This window comes from Parasteatoda tepidariorum, chromosome 5, assembly GCF_982258835.1.
Source record: "Parasteatoda tepidariorum strain Cologne lab strain chromosome 5, Ptep-v5.0, whole genome shotgun sequence".
In the NCBI taxonomy this organism is placed as follows: Eukaryota; Metazoa; Arthropoda; class Arachnida; order Araneae; family Theridiidae; genus Parasteatoda; species Parasteatoda tepidariorum.
In genome coordinates, this window is record NC_141759.1 from 106,653,835 (window position 1) to 106,670,765 (window position 16,931).

A 16,931-nucleotide genomic window follows, 5' to 3' on the forward strand; every position below is an offset into this window, starting at 1 on the left:
GTTCATTAAAAAAACTTTTTTTAAATTTAAAATATGTTATAAAAGGTAAAATAAAAAAGAGAAAAATAGTATTAATGCAACAATTGGTTTACAAACATTGCTGTTAGTGATTGTAAAAAAATGTATGATTGGTTGGTTTGCTGAGAAAAAATAATTTACAGATTTCTTTGAATGGGAGTACAAAAGCTTTCAGAAAAAGAGTGCGACATAAAATCTATTATTATTAAGTTATAACCAAAACTTTTTGGAGAATTTTATAAAGTTAAAAATACAAAAACATTTTGAATCATTTTGTCAAAATCGAAAAAAATTACCACTAAGGCATCGGAACAAACTTGAACTATAAATGGATTCAGCCCAAGAACAGAAATTAAAAACAGAAGCAAATATCCTAACCCCTTCATCCACCTCCACCACAATCTTTGCATTTCCTAAATTGCAGTCCCATAGTCTCCATAGAGGTCAAATGTTTCTACAGTTGTCAATGTTTCTACAGTAGCAACCATGGGAGAATTTTATGTGGCATTCTAGTTTAACAGGGTTATAATGGAGCAAATTTTGATACAAGCAAAGTATCGTTAAGTTGATGATATTTCAACTGTTTGGTCTAAAAAAAGTGGTCATAATGGATAAAAACATTTCAGTCTAAAATATGTGGATATAATGGATGAAATAATTTAAATTAAGGAAATTAGTAAATAATTTAAATTAGTGCAATTGGAAAAATATAGAAGAAAAAATGTCCAGCTTTTCTTTAAAATTCCCTGATTTTTCTAGGTTTTTATCAAAATTTCCCTGATTTTTCCAAATTTTTTCCAGCATAAAAAAAATTCCCTTATAATTCCAGGTTTTCCAGGCGAATGGCCACCCTGAGATATATATATATATATATATATATAAAATCTGTCAAACCAATTGTTTTTGAAAATTTATCTTAAAAAAAAGGTCTTAAGGAAAGGTATTAAAAATAAAATAGTAAATCAATATCTTACGGCTAAGAGGAGGTGTTGGAGGTGCAGCTGCAGAAGATGAACTGCTAGATCTTCCACTTGATGAACTGCTGGCAGGTGAAGATGGAGAAGATGAAGGGCTGGGATTCGAACCATGAACTGAATCAAACCCGCTCGCCTGCTAAAAAATTTAAAACTTTTTCAAGCAATCAATGAACGTCAGATACATAAAAATACAGTTTAAACATAAAAATAAACTTAAGAAACAGAAACTTTTTTAAACAAAAATTTAACTTTCACAATCTAGTTACGCCTATATTTATTGTAGCTAATAAAGTCTCTTTAAAATGTGCTCCATTAAAGGATAGGAGCAAATAAAATGCTCCAGTGAACGGAGACAAATAAAATGTAAATTCTTACTACAACTTTTTTTCTTCTCTTTTTAAATTTAATTTCTCTTCTTTGTTCTTAAGCTTGTGAAATAAGAAATTATTTATTTAACCCACATGCATATATATCAGCATAAAATAATAGTTTTTTTATTTATGGTCAAAATGATTTTTTCTTGGCATTAAGATTAATATTAGAAAGAATAAAACAGATGAGTAACATTAAAAGATATAAAATTCTAAAAGACATTAAGCAAAAAAGTTACATTCCTGGTTTTTTTTTATCTCTGTAAAATAAATTAATTTTTATAACAGGGTTTTGATGGTCAAATTAAAATTAAATTTAAGTATATAACACAATAATTAAAAGTTTTTCAAATTCTACGGATGAATATACTTTGTTTGTCCCCCGTTGACACTTTTTGACACTTATTTATAGGCTATCACTGATTCATAAATTCTCAAACATGATGTGTTCTATTTGCAATTCAAGTCAAAATGAAATGCAATGTGGACAATGTAAATACAAATCACAATGAATTCTTATATTTGCTTGAATAAAAATCATTATGGGTAATTTCAAAAAAATGTGAATGCAAAGCACATTGTATAATTCATAAATTGAAGGAATAAGACTAACTCTAGTTATTAATAACTTATGTAAACGGATGAGTTATTTTTAAATACATAGAGAAATTACAAAGAAAATAGATTGGTAGAAATAAATGAGTTTCTTTCTGTTATCAGCTGACATTTGACTAAGGCAATGTTATTCTGATGGGTGATCAGAACAAAAAAATCGTTTTATTTGATAAGTTAAAAATCTCTCTACATTTAAATAAATATAAATGATTTAGTTTTCTGATTAAACTATTTAAAGAAAATTCATATTGAAGGTAGACCGTATAGCTATCTTAAATTCGGAAAATTAAAAAAAAGAAATTTTCTGCTAATTTTTCAAAATTTTATAAATGAGTTTAATTGAAAACTGCCCCTCCCCCAAAAAAAGAAATGAATAAATAAAGTAAATATTGAGATTAGTTGTTCTTTAAATATTTCAATTTTTTTTTAAAAAAAAGGCAAAGATTATTTAGTTTTTAGATAAAAGAGTACATGGCTGCAAGAAATTATAATTTTTATGTGATTAGATTCATGTTTTGATTGTGATATGACATGATTTTTTAGGATCAAGGTAAGTTTTTCTTTAGAAAATAACAATTAAATTAAATGACCAATTTGAAATTTTTTAAAAAGGAAGAAAAATGTAATGCATATCTTCAGACATACGAATACATGACTTCAGTAACTCCTTATTATGCTGCTCAGAGATTTTTCTTAACTAAATTAAATAGCACAGAATTTTTTTTTGACTGAAACAAGTGATTCTAAAATTAGGAAGTGGAGTACTGCAAATAAATTAAATGTCACATGACATTCAGTCGCAAATTTTTTTTAACAGGAAACAAATTGATTAAGAAACAAGAATTTGACAAGAAAGTTTTTGCGAAATGGTTTCTTTAATGAAAATACATCATTGAAAAAACTCCTCGATCATAGAACTTTTGGGTATTGAAATTCTTGCATTACTTTCTAATTGAGTAACATTTGGTAGAATAAAGTTTGGAAAAGCCAATGGGCACTTGATTGAAATTTTAGCAAATGTAACTATAAAAACAGAGTGTTTGGCTTTAAGAAGAGAATTATTTTGGGGGTTATTGTTCCCTCTCTCAAAAATTTGTGAACTGAAAGATACATAAGAAAAAGAACTTTGATCACTATTTCTCAAAATTTTTAATTATATTATTAGCAGTTTTAAAAAAGAAAGTTATACATACAATCCATAGACACTCAACCAAAGTGCATATTCAAAGTTAGCTTCAATGCCATCAATAAAGGGAAGAAATTCTCCTTCAAAAAAAATTAAAGATTCTGCAGAAATAGATGTCTTATCAAACACCTCCTAAAACAATACAACACAAGATTAGAAAACACCAGTAATTGAATTAGGGCAAAAGTTATTAAATACAGTCATTACTGCGACAAATACATCGATTTGATAGACACAATGTTACTTTAACGCAGGGCTAAAGAGAATAGAAGGGCTGGTTCACTCCTTTGAAGAAACTCTCGGCGCGCCAATCCTCCGATTTTCTCTAGTGACGTCACTTTGGCGCAAAGCTCGCACTTTTACTTCAAGAACGGAGAGTTCGGCGTTGCTAGCTCTAATATTGGAGCATTTCTTTTGTGACATATTCTAAGACATTTGCTATTTTCTATAATGACTTTCCTCAGTTTTTGCAGTGAATTTACAAAAATTTAAAACTATTATCGAAATGCCAGTTTGCGCGATTGCAACTTGTAAAAATTTTGATAAAAAAACAAAAGGAAAAACGTGTTTCCTAAAGTAAATGAACAACTATGTAAAGAATGGATATTCCGAAATGACACAGTTAATATAAAACAGTAATACGTTTATTCAATCGTTAAGAACTTTTAATAAAAATTCATTATCAAAATAGAAAACACCTCGTTACTTCAAAAAGAAAGACAGGTGAAAAATAATAAAAAATAGATAAAGTCAAAGAAAATTAAAATGTAAATATAAAGTATAAATAAAATATATAGTATATAGTTGAAATTCTCCTAATTTCATAACATATTTTTAATGTAGTTATTCGAAATATTTATGATTTTTTTAAAAATTATATTCTCCTAAATTTAAATATTTACAAATTATATCATCGTAAAATTAAATATCTATAAACAATTGTAAAATTTTTAATGTCATTATGAACCTAAATTATTATTTTGTTTCAGTAATTAGCGTATAAGGTTGATGTTTCCTAATGATTAAGTATAAACAAATTGCTTTTAACGGCATATTTAAAAATTAGGGATTCTAAATTTAACTCAACTAATTGTTATAACAGAATATGTAGATAAAAAAGTGTCAATATATGCTTTAATTTTTCTTAATAATTAAAGTTAAAACAGAACTTTTAAAAATAAAGTATTTATAGTGTTATTTTCGCCAACTAGTAAAATATTTTTATAAGTTTAAAATGGTATTTTTTCAATATAATGGCCAAGAAAGTTTTTTTGAACTATGTTTATGAAAGGAAATAAAGTGTTAATTACGTAAAGTTTGAAAGCTAATAACCAGAAAATGTCTAACTTATTTTTAGAAAGAGAAAGATGCAAAGTTATCATAATATCTTTGTTTGCGATCTCCGAGATCTGTGGACAGAGTGACGTCATGAGAAGGGAAATCGTAGCTTCAGCTCTAAGAGCGGAGTGAACTTGCCTTTCTATTCTCTTTAGACCTGAATTTAACGTGTGTTAGAAAATCTGAATTGAACTGTTGATTCCAATATAATATGAAATTTTTTATAAATTTTTTATAAGAAAATTACATCAAATATAGGTGTTAAAAATTTTTGCTTTTTCAACATTTGGTTTAAAAATAAGGAAAAAAATGAAAGAGCTCAGTAGTAGTAAGAATAATATTTCAAATACAATAAAAATATCAGATGTTTTCATATATATGCAACATTTTGGTATATTTTCAATATGAAAGTTAACCTTACTTTTGATAAATATTGAATTGCTCATTCCAATATAACTTGAAATTTTTGTTTAATTTTATGTAAGAAAATCATATCAAAAACAGGAGTTAAGCATTTTTGCTCTTTCAAAACAAGCATTTTTTCACAGGTAAAAATTCAATGGATAGCAAAAGTTTCATGGACGTCCACCTATTCTTTTGAGGTTAGTGCTCAATGAACATAGAGCATCTTGAATTCCACATGAAAGTATGAAAGAACCATCATTTCTTAACCTAGACATAATCTATGGTAAAAAGGATGGTGGAATATCAGTTACTCTTCATTATTAAGAATTAAAAATGTGTAACGCATTCTTATGCAAAGTCTTCAGCGTGCGATACATTAATAACATTAGTACATTTCTTTCATGAATCATATTTTTCTTGTTTAAAAATTGTACTTAATCTTTTTAAAAAGTGTTGTAAGAAATAACTTATTTTGGAGATAAATCATGCATTCTTCCTGACTTTATTTTTGCTCAGATTTAAGAGCTTTCTGAACATATGTTATGTAATGGAAATATATTATAATCAGCATAATATCATATGCTTACAAGTTAAATTAAAAACTTAGCATGCAGTAGATAGACGAAGAATATTTTTGTCAAAATAAGTTCTGCATTTATGAGTAAATATTTGCTGCAATTCTATATATTTATGATGCAGCGACTTCTTGTTCAGAAGTGCAATTTCATTTAGACCAAGCAGGACAGGTCACCATTTTGAGTGTTAATTTTATAGTTAAGTACCTATGTATTCTACTCTAAGCAGCAGCTTAGAATTGAAGCCACAAAAATTTGTGAGTCAAAAAATCAGAATGGGCACTTGTTAAGTGGGGAAAAGCTTACAATTAGTCTATAATACATTGTCTTAAGCAAATCTCACATAACAAATGCATTGTATGACATAAAAGATGGCATTACGTGGGAAAATGGTAACACTAGCACCAATTGGAAATCAGATGCAACAGTGGGAGATGACAAATCATTTCCATGATATAATACTGACAGTTTGAGCAATTAAAGGCTCATATATGCATTAAAAAAATTTAATGCTGGTAAAACAAATGAATTATTGACTTCTTATTAGTTCTCATTCCAAATTTTGTTAAAAATTCCATGTTGTTGTGTGCCATTAAGGCACTCAGTGATGCAATTGTTCTTGTTTTTCAGTGGGCCATCTATGGCCAAGAATTCGACTTCTGCCACACCTGTTTATAAGGTGAATCCATTCATACAACCTTTCATTTATCCACTTATAAAAGTATATTCAAAGAAATGTTAAGGAAACAATTCCATTTTTGGTTAAAAGATAACCAGAATAAGATTAAAAATAATATCTGGAATTGAATTAAAAAAAGAAACATCATAAAAAATTAAATAAACTCAAAACAGCTTTTTTTTAGCTCTGCAGCTCTCTTTGACAAATTTTTAATTCTTACCAAATCTGACGATGACTGATCTGATATTTTAAGCTTTTTGAAAAGATTGAAAAAAAGAAATAAAGGATAAGGTGAGAAGAAGAAGATATTCAGAGAGGCAAGGCTGCATTAGAAGTGGATATTTGACATTGTGGTGATAAATTTGACAAATTTGTGATTGAGCAACAGGGAAAAAATAATGAAGGTGGTAATAAGAATATTATTTATGCAATTAAGGTTTTATTGGTGTTTTGTATTGCTTGTAACATGTTCTGAAGCGATTTAATCATTAAAGTTTGGTTTTTAGATGGAGTTTTGAGTAATGTTTTTTGATTGGAGAAAGTCTTATTGTTAGCATTATTACATTTAAGAAAGAGAGTTTGAATATAAGTTGTTTTTAATATTAAATAATGTAGTTGAGGGTTGTTTGTCAGCCTGAGTTAGTAAAGTAGTTATGAAGAGTTACTATTTTGTAAAAGAATGATTGTTTATTAATGAAATTAATATGGAAATGCTATGGTAAAATGTAGCCTCGATACCATATTTTTAGCTGAGTTTTTACTTACTTATATTCAGGGGATTTTTATTTCTTTTATTTTTATGAAATTATGGGCATAAGAGGAACAAAACTGGACCTTGGGTAAAATATTTGATACAGAGCTGTCGCCGGCCAGCTGGCCGAGTGGTTAGCGTGCCTGACTGTGAAGCCAATGGCTGCGGGTTCGAATCCCGCTCTGGGCATGGATGTTTCTCTCTATCTGTGTTGTCTTCTGATGTGTGAATGTATGAACATGGCCTACCCTATGAATGGGTATTTGTGGCAGTGTGGCTTGAGTAATGTTGCTCGCCTCTGTGACTTTGGTTCACAGGTGCCCGCTGGGTAACGATAAATGAGCAACACTTCCAGCATCTTCTAAGCCGAAGAATGAAAGTTCAGTGCCTGCTGTTATTAAAAAAAATAATAAAAAAATACAGAGCTGTAATTCTTTAAATTGTATACAATGCTTTAGTTTTATAAAACTTGTGGCCAAGTGGTAACAAAATGTTTGCCGGGTTGAAAAAAAATCTTAGATATCCTCCGTATTTTTTATTAAGTAAATGTATATTACTTGATGTTAATAAATGACAATCCCAAAGGAGCTGGCAAAACTTTTTTTAAAAACAAATTTTCATTTAAATTGAATTTTTTTTATATAAATCAATTTTTTTTATATATACTAGCCAAATTATCTAATAAAATACATTAACAATATATGACTTAAAAGTTGTACTTTCAATAATATAGATAAAATTGTTAATATTTCTAACAATTTAATTACAGGGAGGCAATTGAACAGTTAGATACCCAGTGAAGAGTAAAACAGTTTAAATCAGAACACATTAAAGAAAAAAAAATTATTGAAAATTTTTATGTGCTGTCTTTCATCAATATTGTTAAATGCTAATGACATATATTTAATTTGTTTTAAGAACACTTAAAGTATTTAAATAAACATTAAATTAAATGGATGTTATTAAAATATGTTAAATTCCTAGCTGATTGTTTTACATACAGCAAAAGAAAAATTAGTCTCTAGTTTAATTTATTTACTTGTCTATTTAGAAACATAATAATTTATATTTTTTGGATAAAACCTTTATTATCAATAAAATCAGACTAAAAAATCACACCTTAAAGAATATAATTACAAAATATTTTTGACTTAATAACTTATTAAAAAAATCATTTAGTTTAAAACACTGATTTTCATTAAAAATATATATATATAGTTAATTTAAAACATGACTTAAATCAAGTGATTTAAATCATATCAACCTAGTATCCCAATAATAAGTTAATTTTGAGTTTAGTAGGGTTCCAATATTTGTTAAAGTTTTCGTTATGTAACAAAGGTGGCAGCAGTAAAAATGGGCTAAAAATAGTTGGCAGTGAAAAGAAATTGGCAAAATTATTCTGAGTTGGGGAGACAAAGTTGTTCGAAGAACTAAATCAAATTTCAAAGAAAAATATTTTCACTTTATTTAAATTTATCACTTATAATTATTTTTATTTGTTTTTCAACTTTTGAAATCATATCTATCATAATAAACCAGACTTTGAAAACAAAATTGTTGCAATCCAATAATGTGAGAAAAATGATAAATTACATAAGTAAATGATGCAGAATACAGCTGGAAAATATTTTTTCTGGCATGTTTATTTTCCTAGTATATTTTATTTAAGACAGTTCAGGGGCTAAATTGAAAATGCTATAAGCCACTTTTGGTCAGCCAGTCATAGGTGAATTCTTTAGATTTGTCAGTCATACTTTTTCTTTTAATCTTTCGTTAAACTTTTAGAAACTTCCATACCATTCCAGTGGACACTAATGATAATCTTTTAATGATGTATTGCAACTTCAGGAAAAAGGGAGGTCACCTTCAATTTTTAAATAATTATTATAATCTCATTGATAATTAAAGTTTAAAACAGTTTTAAGTCAAACTTGAAGGTGAAAAAAAAATGCTTGTTCTTGCATCCACAAACAATTATTTGTGTTCTTTGTGGTGTTCCTTGCTTCAATGTATTACATTTTGTAGAGTTGTGCTTTAAAAGGAAAAAAAAGTGACAAAAAGTGTGAAAGAAAAAAAAAAGATTTATTTCAAAACATTTAACATTTAGTTACTATTTTTATTATAAGAAGTAAAAAAAAAAAGAGGTAATTGAAAATAATAATAATAGTCTGTATTCAAGGAAATATTTTGAATGGGCAATTAACTTACTAAAAAATTTAACTCTTATTTGCGTTTAACAATATTTTATCATTTTACATAAAACAGAAAATGAATTAAATTATCTTCATCATTCTCTAAATAAATTTTTTAAAAAGTATACCAGATCACTATGAAGCATCTTGAAAGAAATGACCGCAATCCATAGAAAAATTAATTTCCTTATAATAAAAAAAGTCCAAACAAAAGGTTGAGATATTAAAAAGCATTTTAAAAAAAAAACTAATACAGAAATTCAATTTTAAAAAAAATTCCCAGTTCCCACTCTTTTAAATGTCATTGTTTGATAATTAAATAATTGAAATAAAAAAGTCTCACCTCAATAAGTATCATTCTTTTACCATTTGAATGTAAAAATATTTCGATGATTGTAAGAGAAATAGACATAAGGACCGAGCTTGAGTTTCCCTAGAGGTTATCTGATCTCCAAAGCAGAACATGCCTAGAAGAGAGATTTTAAAATATATTTAACATTTATACAAAATGTAGAAAAGAAATACTATTAAATTTTTTAAAAGTATAAAAGATGTTAACGAAGTCATATACAGGCAAATATATAAAATTTTTATGTAAAAATCCTAGTTTGAATAAGTACATAATGAACAATTACAGCATATTATTTTCAGTTCTAACTAATTGGAAATTCTCTCCTGAATCCGAAAATATAATTGTTTTCTCCTCAAATGCTCATTTGTTTAACTACTAAATATTATTAATTTCTCAAAAAGGCCTCCGTAAATGATGCAATCAAAAACAATTCTTGATTGGTTATGACGTCACATTTGCTGAATAGAAATGTGCCCCCTCCATCCGCTAAGGCTATTTCAATGCTCTTTTAATTTTGATATGACTTATATTGTTTTAACATTCTTTGTATATTAGTATTAGTAAAAATTTTAAGAATTAAATTTAAGGTGTTGATAGTGTGTGCGAAATGGAAGAAGGATTTTAAAACTCCAAACTGTTTGTTATTACTAAAATATCTGAAGAAATGGTTATGCAGCTCCTTACAGAGAATCAACATCTCTTCTTGGCTAAAATCATTGGCGTTAAAATTCATAGAAAATATTATTTAATTTCATTTTTTTTAGTTAAAATAATGCTCCATTGCAGCTTAATTACTTAATTAAAATCAGTTGCAGATTGGATAGAAGTAGTATACATTTAGATATAGTGTGGATGATTTTATAATTCGGTATTGCATGAAAAAAATCAGTGTTTTCATAAATCTAGTTCATTAAAATACTTCTATCGACCATCGTTACAATCTATGCACTAATGTTCAAAAATTAAAAGGTAATGTAATACATTTTAGCTCTTTTTTTCTGAACTAGAGTTGAAGTATTTTCTTTAAGTAAATATTTACTAATGCAGTGTGTTTTTTCTTCTTTTTTTTCTATATATTACATATACATTAAGACTTATATTTATTCTCAATATTATTCTTTGAGTAAATAGAAATTTTGCTATAGTTAGAAATTATTTTTAAATTTCTAATTCCTTTTTCTCCTATATAGTATTTATAAAATGCAAAGAAGAATTCTAAAATAATAAAATTAATTCATTATATATTTCTAAAGAAAAAAAACTCATTAATTAAAATAGAAAGAAAAGTCTCAGGTTAAGCATTCGATATCGCTGAAAACGAATCAACACTTTCAAGAATTTAGTCAATTGAAATATATCTGCCCCTCATCATCATCTCCATGTTCTATGTGCTTATACTTACATTTTCCCTTAATGTAATTTAATTTAGCCATATAATTTCAGCGTCTAACTAGACGTTCAAACTAGACAGTTTCACTTAAGTTAAAGAATTTTTAAAAAAACTTTTGCAAAATGAAAAGAAATTGTTTTAATTATTTATTAAACAATTAAAGAGACAGTAATGTTGACATGTTTTCTCAATATTTTTATTCTTTGAGTGATTTTGCGCAGTGAAAAATTATTTCTATATGTGTTTATAAAATTTAATTCTTGTTTTTGTAATGTGAATAAATGCACATGTTTATTTGCAATACTCTTATGACATAGATTAGCGCAATAAAAATAAAATAAATAAAATATACAGCAATATATCAATTTCATTTTTTTTTCTTCTCACCTTTTTCTTTTTTTTTTTTTTGAAAGAATGAATTAAAAGTTTTACTGAGATCACAAGTTTTTAAAAAGGTTACTGCTATGAGGAAGATAATTCCCTGCATTAAATTCAAGCTAGAATAAATAAATAAAGTCAGTAATTTAAGCTTTTCTACTTTTTCAAAACCGAAAATTATTCTATAAAAAGATTGATTCAACATTTCTTTCACTTAACATGAAAATAAATCTTTGAAATTAAATTGAAATAAATTTTTAAATTAAGTTTAACATGGTTAAAAAATATTTAAAAACAAATTTATTATTTTGTGTTTATAACGCATCATTTTAATAAGTAATATCTGGAATTCATAATTCATTTTAACACCTTTTTTATTGAACTTAAAATTCTTAATTATTCAGAACTAGAGAATCTCGCCAACTATTAACAAATGCTTCAATGGACACCATTGAAATTTAAAAATATTATAAAAATATGTTATATTAAGCTCACATTTTCATTAAGCTACATATTATTCAGCTTGAAAGAAAATTATAATTTTATTAATTTAGGGATTTGTTTTTAATAATTGTACAGAGTTCCCACTCAATTTTTAAAAAAAAATCAAGGACTTTTCAATATCTTTCAAGGACCTAAAATCAAATTTTTCAAGGACCTATTCGGTATTATTGTTACATGCTAAAGTACACATCAACTAGATTTTACAATTAGGTAGAAGCAGAAATTGCATATTTTTAAAACACAATGCCTGTTTGACAACAAAAAAATAAATATTTATTAAATTTATCAGCTAACAATACAAATGGTTGATACATTGTTGTTTCAAATCACTTTGAAAAACTCCAATTGACAAAAAAAACAACAACTCCAAACTTTTCATGAAAAATTTAATGAACTGAAGTAGAATGAATGAAACTGAATGAATGTATAATGCATATTACATTAAACAAGCATAGTAAATAATTGATAAAGTTTGTGTAATTGCACGGTTATTAAAATATAAATTCTTCTTTTTAATATGTTAGATCAAATTTTAGGTTACAGAAAATGTATAGAATTAGATAAATTATCAAAATATATCCATTTAACATAACTGTTTCAATTTTAATACCATATTTTCTATCTCGTTACTTCAGAATATCAGTAATGTATCTTGAACATAATAAAATCTATTGTAGAACAATATTTGACAGATAACTAACTAAGACGTACCGAGCTATATTTTCTTTAAAATATATCCATAAAATGCAAATTTTGTGAATATGCCTAATCTTCACTAAACGTAATTTTTAAATCGCATTTATACAAATCTAGATATACTACAATATGTAAATCAAAATTATAAGAAAGGTGAAGTAAGTCTCAAAGATTACGTAAATCACATATCACAATGTGTAATTTGTAAATTGAAATTGAATTGCGGTGTATATTTCTGAAATCAGAATTATATGAATAGCAAATTATACAAAATGTGTGAACTAGCAAGACATAAATCATAATGTGAGATACATAAATCACTTTAATGTGAATTCTGTTGCGTGATTAGCTAATAGTTTTCATGTGAATAGTGATCACAAGGATGCAAATTGTGATTCGAAAGGTGCTATAGAACAGCTATGTGTGATTCTTAAATCATTTTGAGGAGAATTGTGGGTGGTAATTCTTAAATCTCTCTAATGTGAATCACAATGCATGATTTGTAAACTATGTACTAAAATGAGAATTGTGAGGCATGATTCTGAAATTACTTAAATACATATCCATTATATGATTCAGAAATAACCTTAATTGAAATCATGATGCGTGATTGATAAATCACTTAATGTGAATCATTATGTGTGATTTATAAAATACTTAATATGAATTCTGATGAGTAATTTGCAAATGACTTTAAAGTAGTACATTCGATATGTGATTCATTAATCACTTTCAGTGTAACCGCAATTCACGATATTTATTCATAATCAATGAAACCTGTAGAACTAAATTTTATTTATTAGCAGTAAAAACTAACTGCAAAAATTTAATTATCCTTCGTACAAAAATTAAAAGAACAAATAGGATAACAATATTAACCAGTTGTAATATTGAAGTTAACACATTGAACATATTTCTAAATCGATTAAACACTATATATCATTCGAAAACTAAGACTACAAAACCTAAAATTTGCTAGAAATTTCAGCTTTCAAAACATCAGAGAGATGAGCAACAATCTGGTCTGAAAAATCTAGGAGAGAAAAGTTTTCCATCTTTTTTAACCCCTTTTCACTTCAAGCATTAAAAATTCCATCAATCAGAATTTCTATAATTTTTATTAGAATTTATTTATTGTGTTTTACAACTTTTTTTTTAAAGAAAAATTAGTAGTATTCTAATTCCAAAAAAATTAAGTACTTTTCAAGTACCCAATGACAGAATTCAAGAACTTCTCAGGACCTTGATTTTTTTCAACCAAATTCAAGGACTTTCAAGGTTTTTCAAGTATCGTGGGAACCCTGTTGCATAATAACATTAACCATAATATTCAGAAGTTTTAGTTTTGTTATTGAAAAATATTTATAAATTGTACTGCATCTTCAATTGGTAAATTTAAAATAAATTAACTAATTTAAATCAAATTAAGCCTTTCAAATAATGATTTTTTTTATCATTTATCTTCTTATTTTAAAATCTATTTTGACAGTGGATTTTTAAAAATAAAGAAGTCAAGTTAAACATGAGAAACACAGAACAAATTGCATACCTAATATTTTAACAATTTTATGCACATGAAATATTTTTAAATACAAAACTCAGGAAAGGAAAAAAGATTTTACCATTATTTGTGTTTAGCATTTTCTTGATGCTTATTTGACCAAGCAAATAACTTAATATCAGGAGATTTACATAAGCTTTGACCGTTGCAGTCTCTCCGACACCTGGTGGGCCAATCAAAGTAAGGAAACACTCCTATATTAAACAAAAATGTACATCAATTTTTGAACAATGTGCTACAATAATAAACCAATTTGAATCAGCTTGATATAAATTGCTACTAAAATCATATTTAAATCATTGGGATCTCCTTTTTAAAAAAATCACAACTTAAACTAAAAGAAATAATCTTTTTAATATGTATCATTTTTTAGCAACATTTAATAAAACTTTTTTACATAAAACAAAATCAGTTTTTATTTTTGAATTTCTGTTTCTGTAGCATCATAATTGCTCTTTATTATTATCATACTACTATTATCAGAACTATTCAACATAGCAAACAAAAATAAAGTGAAAAACATGTAACTTTTTTCTTAAACAACAACCAATTGATAGGACCTTCACCTACTAGTTAATTTGATTTATCACCATTTCTGATGCAAAAAATTAAATAAATATTATAAAAAGAAAGCTTTTGATTAAGCTAAGAAAATTTTAGTATTTTCATAACATTAATTATGAAATCCTTAGTCAGGCAGAGTCTTCCTCTATTTTTTTGAGGAAACTATTTTAACTGGCGAAAGTTTGACTTTTTATTTTTTTTTCTTTCTAGCAACAGATGAAAAAGCAATTGCTTACTTATGCCTCTCAGAGATGTTTATTTATAATTTACTGTGCATGACTTAGTACACTAAAAAATTAACAATAATTTCGGAGAATGAAAAACCAGAAAATATATTTGAATAAATAAAATTTTTCAATAGCTTCTAATAATGTAAGTCCAAAATAAAACAAACTTATTTACCAAGATGACTTGAATTAATCAACAACAACACAAAAAAATGGTAGGTTCTTCTTCTTGCTTAATAAAGTGTAACTCAGAGTTTGTTCATTAGAAAACAGAATCTCAATACAATCAAGCTACTGGGTCTAACCCCACTATCAGATCTTACCCTTTTCTTCCCAACATATATTTAATTAAAAATATCACTACTTAAAATTTGCTTTACTGCATTTGAATGAAAGGAAAAGCCTTTTCAATAAAAACAAGAGATGGATATTTCTGTATCATGATCTGTTGCGCTAGCAACAATTGACAAGGTGACAAATAGATTTAAAACTAGCAATTTAAAAAAAAAAAAAAAAAACATGTAGATGCTTGTACAAGGATTGCTACGAGTCATACTTTACAAGTTGATCCCTTTTTGTGATGTTTTCATAAGTTTGTCGCAGGCCACTGCTGGAAGTTCCCAAGACTTGACAATTATTCTGCCACAGATTACAGCACGGAAATCTACTCAACAAGAGAGCAAATTTATTCTGTTTATTAGTTCCATTCTGAATCCCCACTTGTACTTCAGAAACTATTTTTTTTATGAATTGCAAGCTCTTCTTTAAAAAAAAATAGTTCACCAAACATCAAATTTAATTATTTTTTACTACAATACAATAACCAAATTAAGTGATATTGATTTTTTTATGCAAATAAAGGGATAATGAGAAACCACAACACTGAGGAATAATATGAGCAATTGCTGGAAAATCTTTTTAAATGAAAGAAAAAAAATTATTAAAATTTAAAACAGTATATCTCAGTAAAAGAAGAAAAAAAATCAAGTAAATTTTACTACCTTGAAATATAGCTAATCGAACAAAGGATTGGTAAAAGGCTGATCTCTAAGAAACAAACAGAGTGAAATAAAGCCAGGGGTCTGTCTATGTCAAATTTACTACCATTTAGCGGTATCTTCACAAATTCAATTTTAGGAGAAACGGTAGTCTTACAAAATACTTTCTCTTAAAATTTTATTTTTCATCCCGTAATCAAGATTCTTTTTAAACGAAAGAAAAAAAAATTATTAAAATTTAAAACAGTATATCTCAGTAAAAGAAGAAAAAAAATCAAGTAAATTTTACTACCTTGAAATATAGCTAATCGAACAAAGGATTGGTAAAAGGCTGATCTCTAAGAAACAAACAGAGTGAAATAAAGCCAGGGGTCTGTCTATGTCAAATTTACTACCATTTAGCGGTATCTTTACAAATTCAATTTTAGGAGAAACGGTAGTCTTACAAAATACTTTCTCTTAAAATTTTATTTTTCATCCCGTAAGAAACGATAAACCATATTTTTACCACATTTTTGTGTTGATTTTTTTAAATAATTCTTAATTTTCATAAATTTTGTAAAAATTTTCACAAAATAGGTACCTTACAGAAAAACCTAGTTAGACCCCTGAAAGCTGTAACCATAGTTTCAAGTACTAATGATATTAAAATAAATTTGATATTTCAATATAATTCTTAGAAATTTTACATTACTCCATTTGGATCAAAAATTACTAAACATAAAATTAACTACAAGATTTCATTTTTCACAAGAATAAAGCTCAAAAATTCTAAAATAAACTCCAGATCAAGAATAGACAGGAGTTCAAGATTTGCTCTGTTATAAATCAACTTATAACATTGACATACAAAAAGAAATGAATAGTTATAATTTCAGAGAAAAGGAAGCAGACGAGTTGTACAATGCTTTGTCTTACAACATTTGTCGGCGAAAATTCTTCGACCCATGTTCAAAATGATCTTTTCCGCACTGAAACAAATCTTTGTGTTTCGACTTTTGTGAAGTCCATAATAAAGTGGAGTAATTACGGCTTAAAAGCCATAGTAAAGTATAAAGATTTTATTACGGCTTCCACAGCAGTCATTTGTATCTGTTTACTTTATACGAGACACTCAGCAGTTTTTCAGCTTTATGCTGCAAAATTATGAG

At 26.7% G+C, this 16,931-nt stretch overlaps 1 protein-coding gene across 2 annotated transcripts in view; it reads right to left on the reverse strand.

The window, feature by feature from the left end:
* LOC147809949 (uncharacterized) overlaps positions 1-16,906 on the reverse strand; it is a 29,085-nt gene extending 12,179 nt beyond the window's left edge. Inside the window, exons 1-5 of one of the 2 annotated variants that reach the window (XM_087164709.1) lie at positions 16,699-16,906; positions 14,053-14,185; positions 9,454-9,577; positions 3,175-3,299; positions 993-1,131 (exon numbers count right to left, since the gene is read on the reverse strand). In XM_087164709.1, coding sequence (XP_087020835.1) covers positions 993-1,131; positions 3,175-3,299; positions 9,454-9,522 — 333 coding nt within the window. In that variant the 5' untranslated portion in view covers positions 9,523-9,577; positions 14,053-14,185; positions 16,699-16,906. Of the gene's footprint in view, positions 1-992; positions 1,132-3,174; positions 3,300-9,453; positions 9,578-14,052; positions 14,186-15,338; positions 15,564-16,698 lie in introns of those variants that run through there. The other variant, XM_087164708.1, reaches the window with a different exon arrangement.
* Between the last annotated feature and the right edge of the window lie 25 nt (positions 16,907-16,931).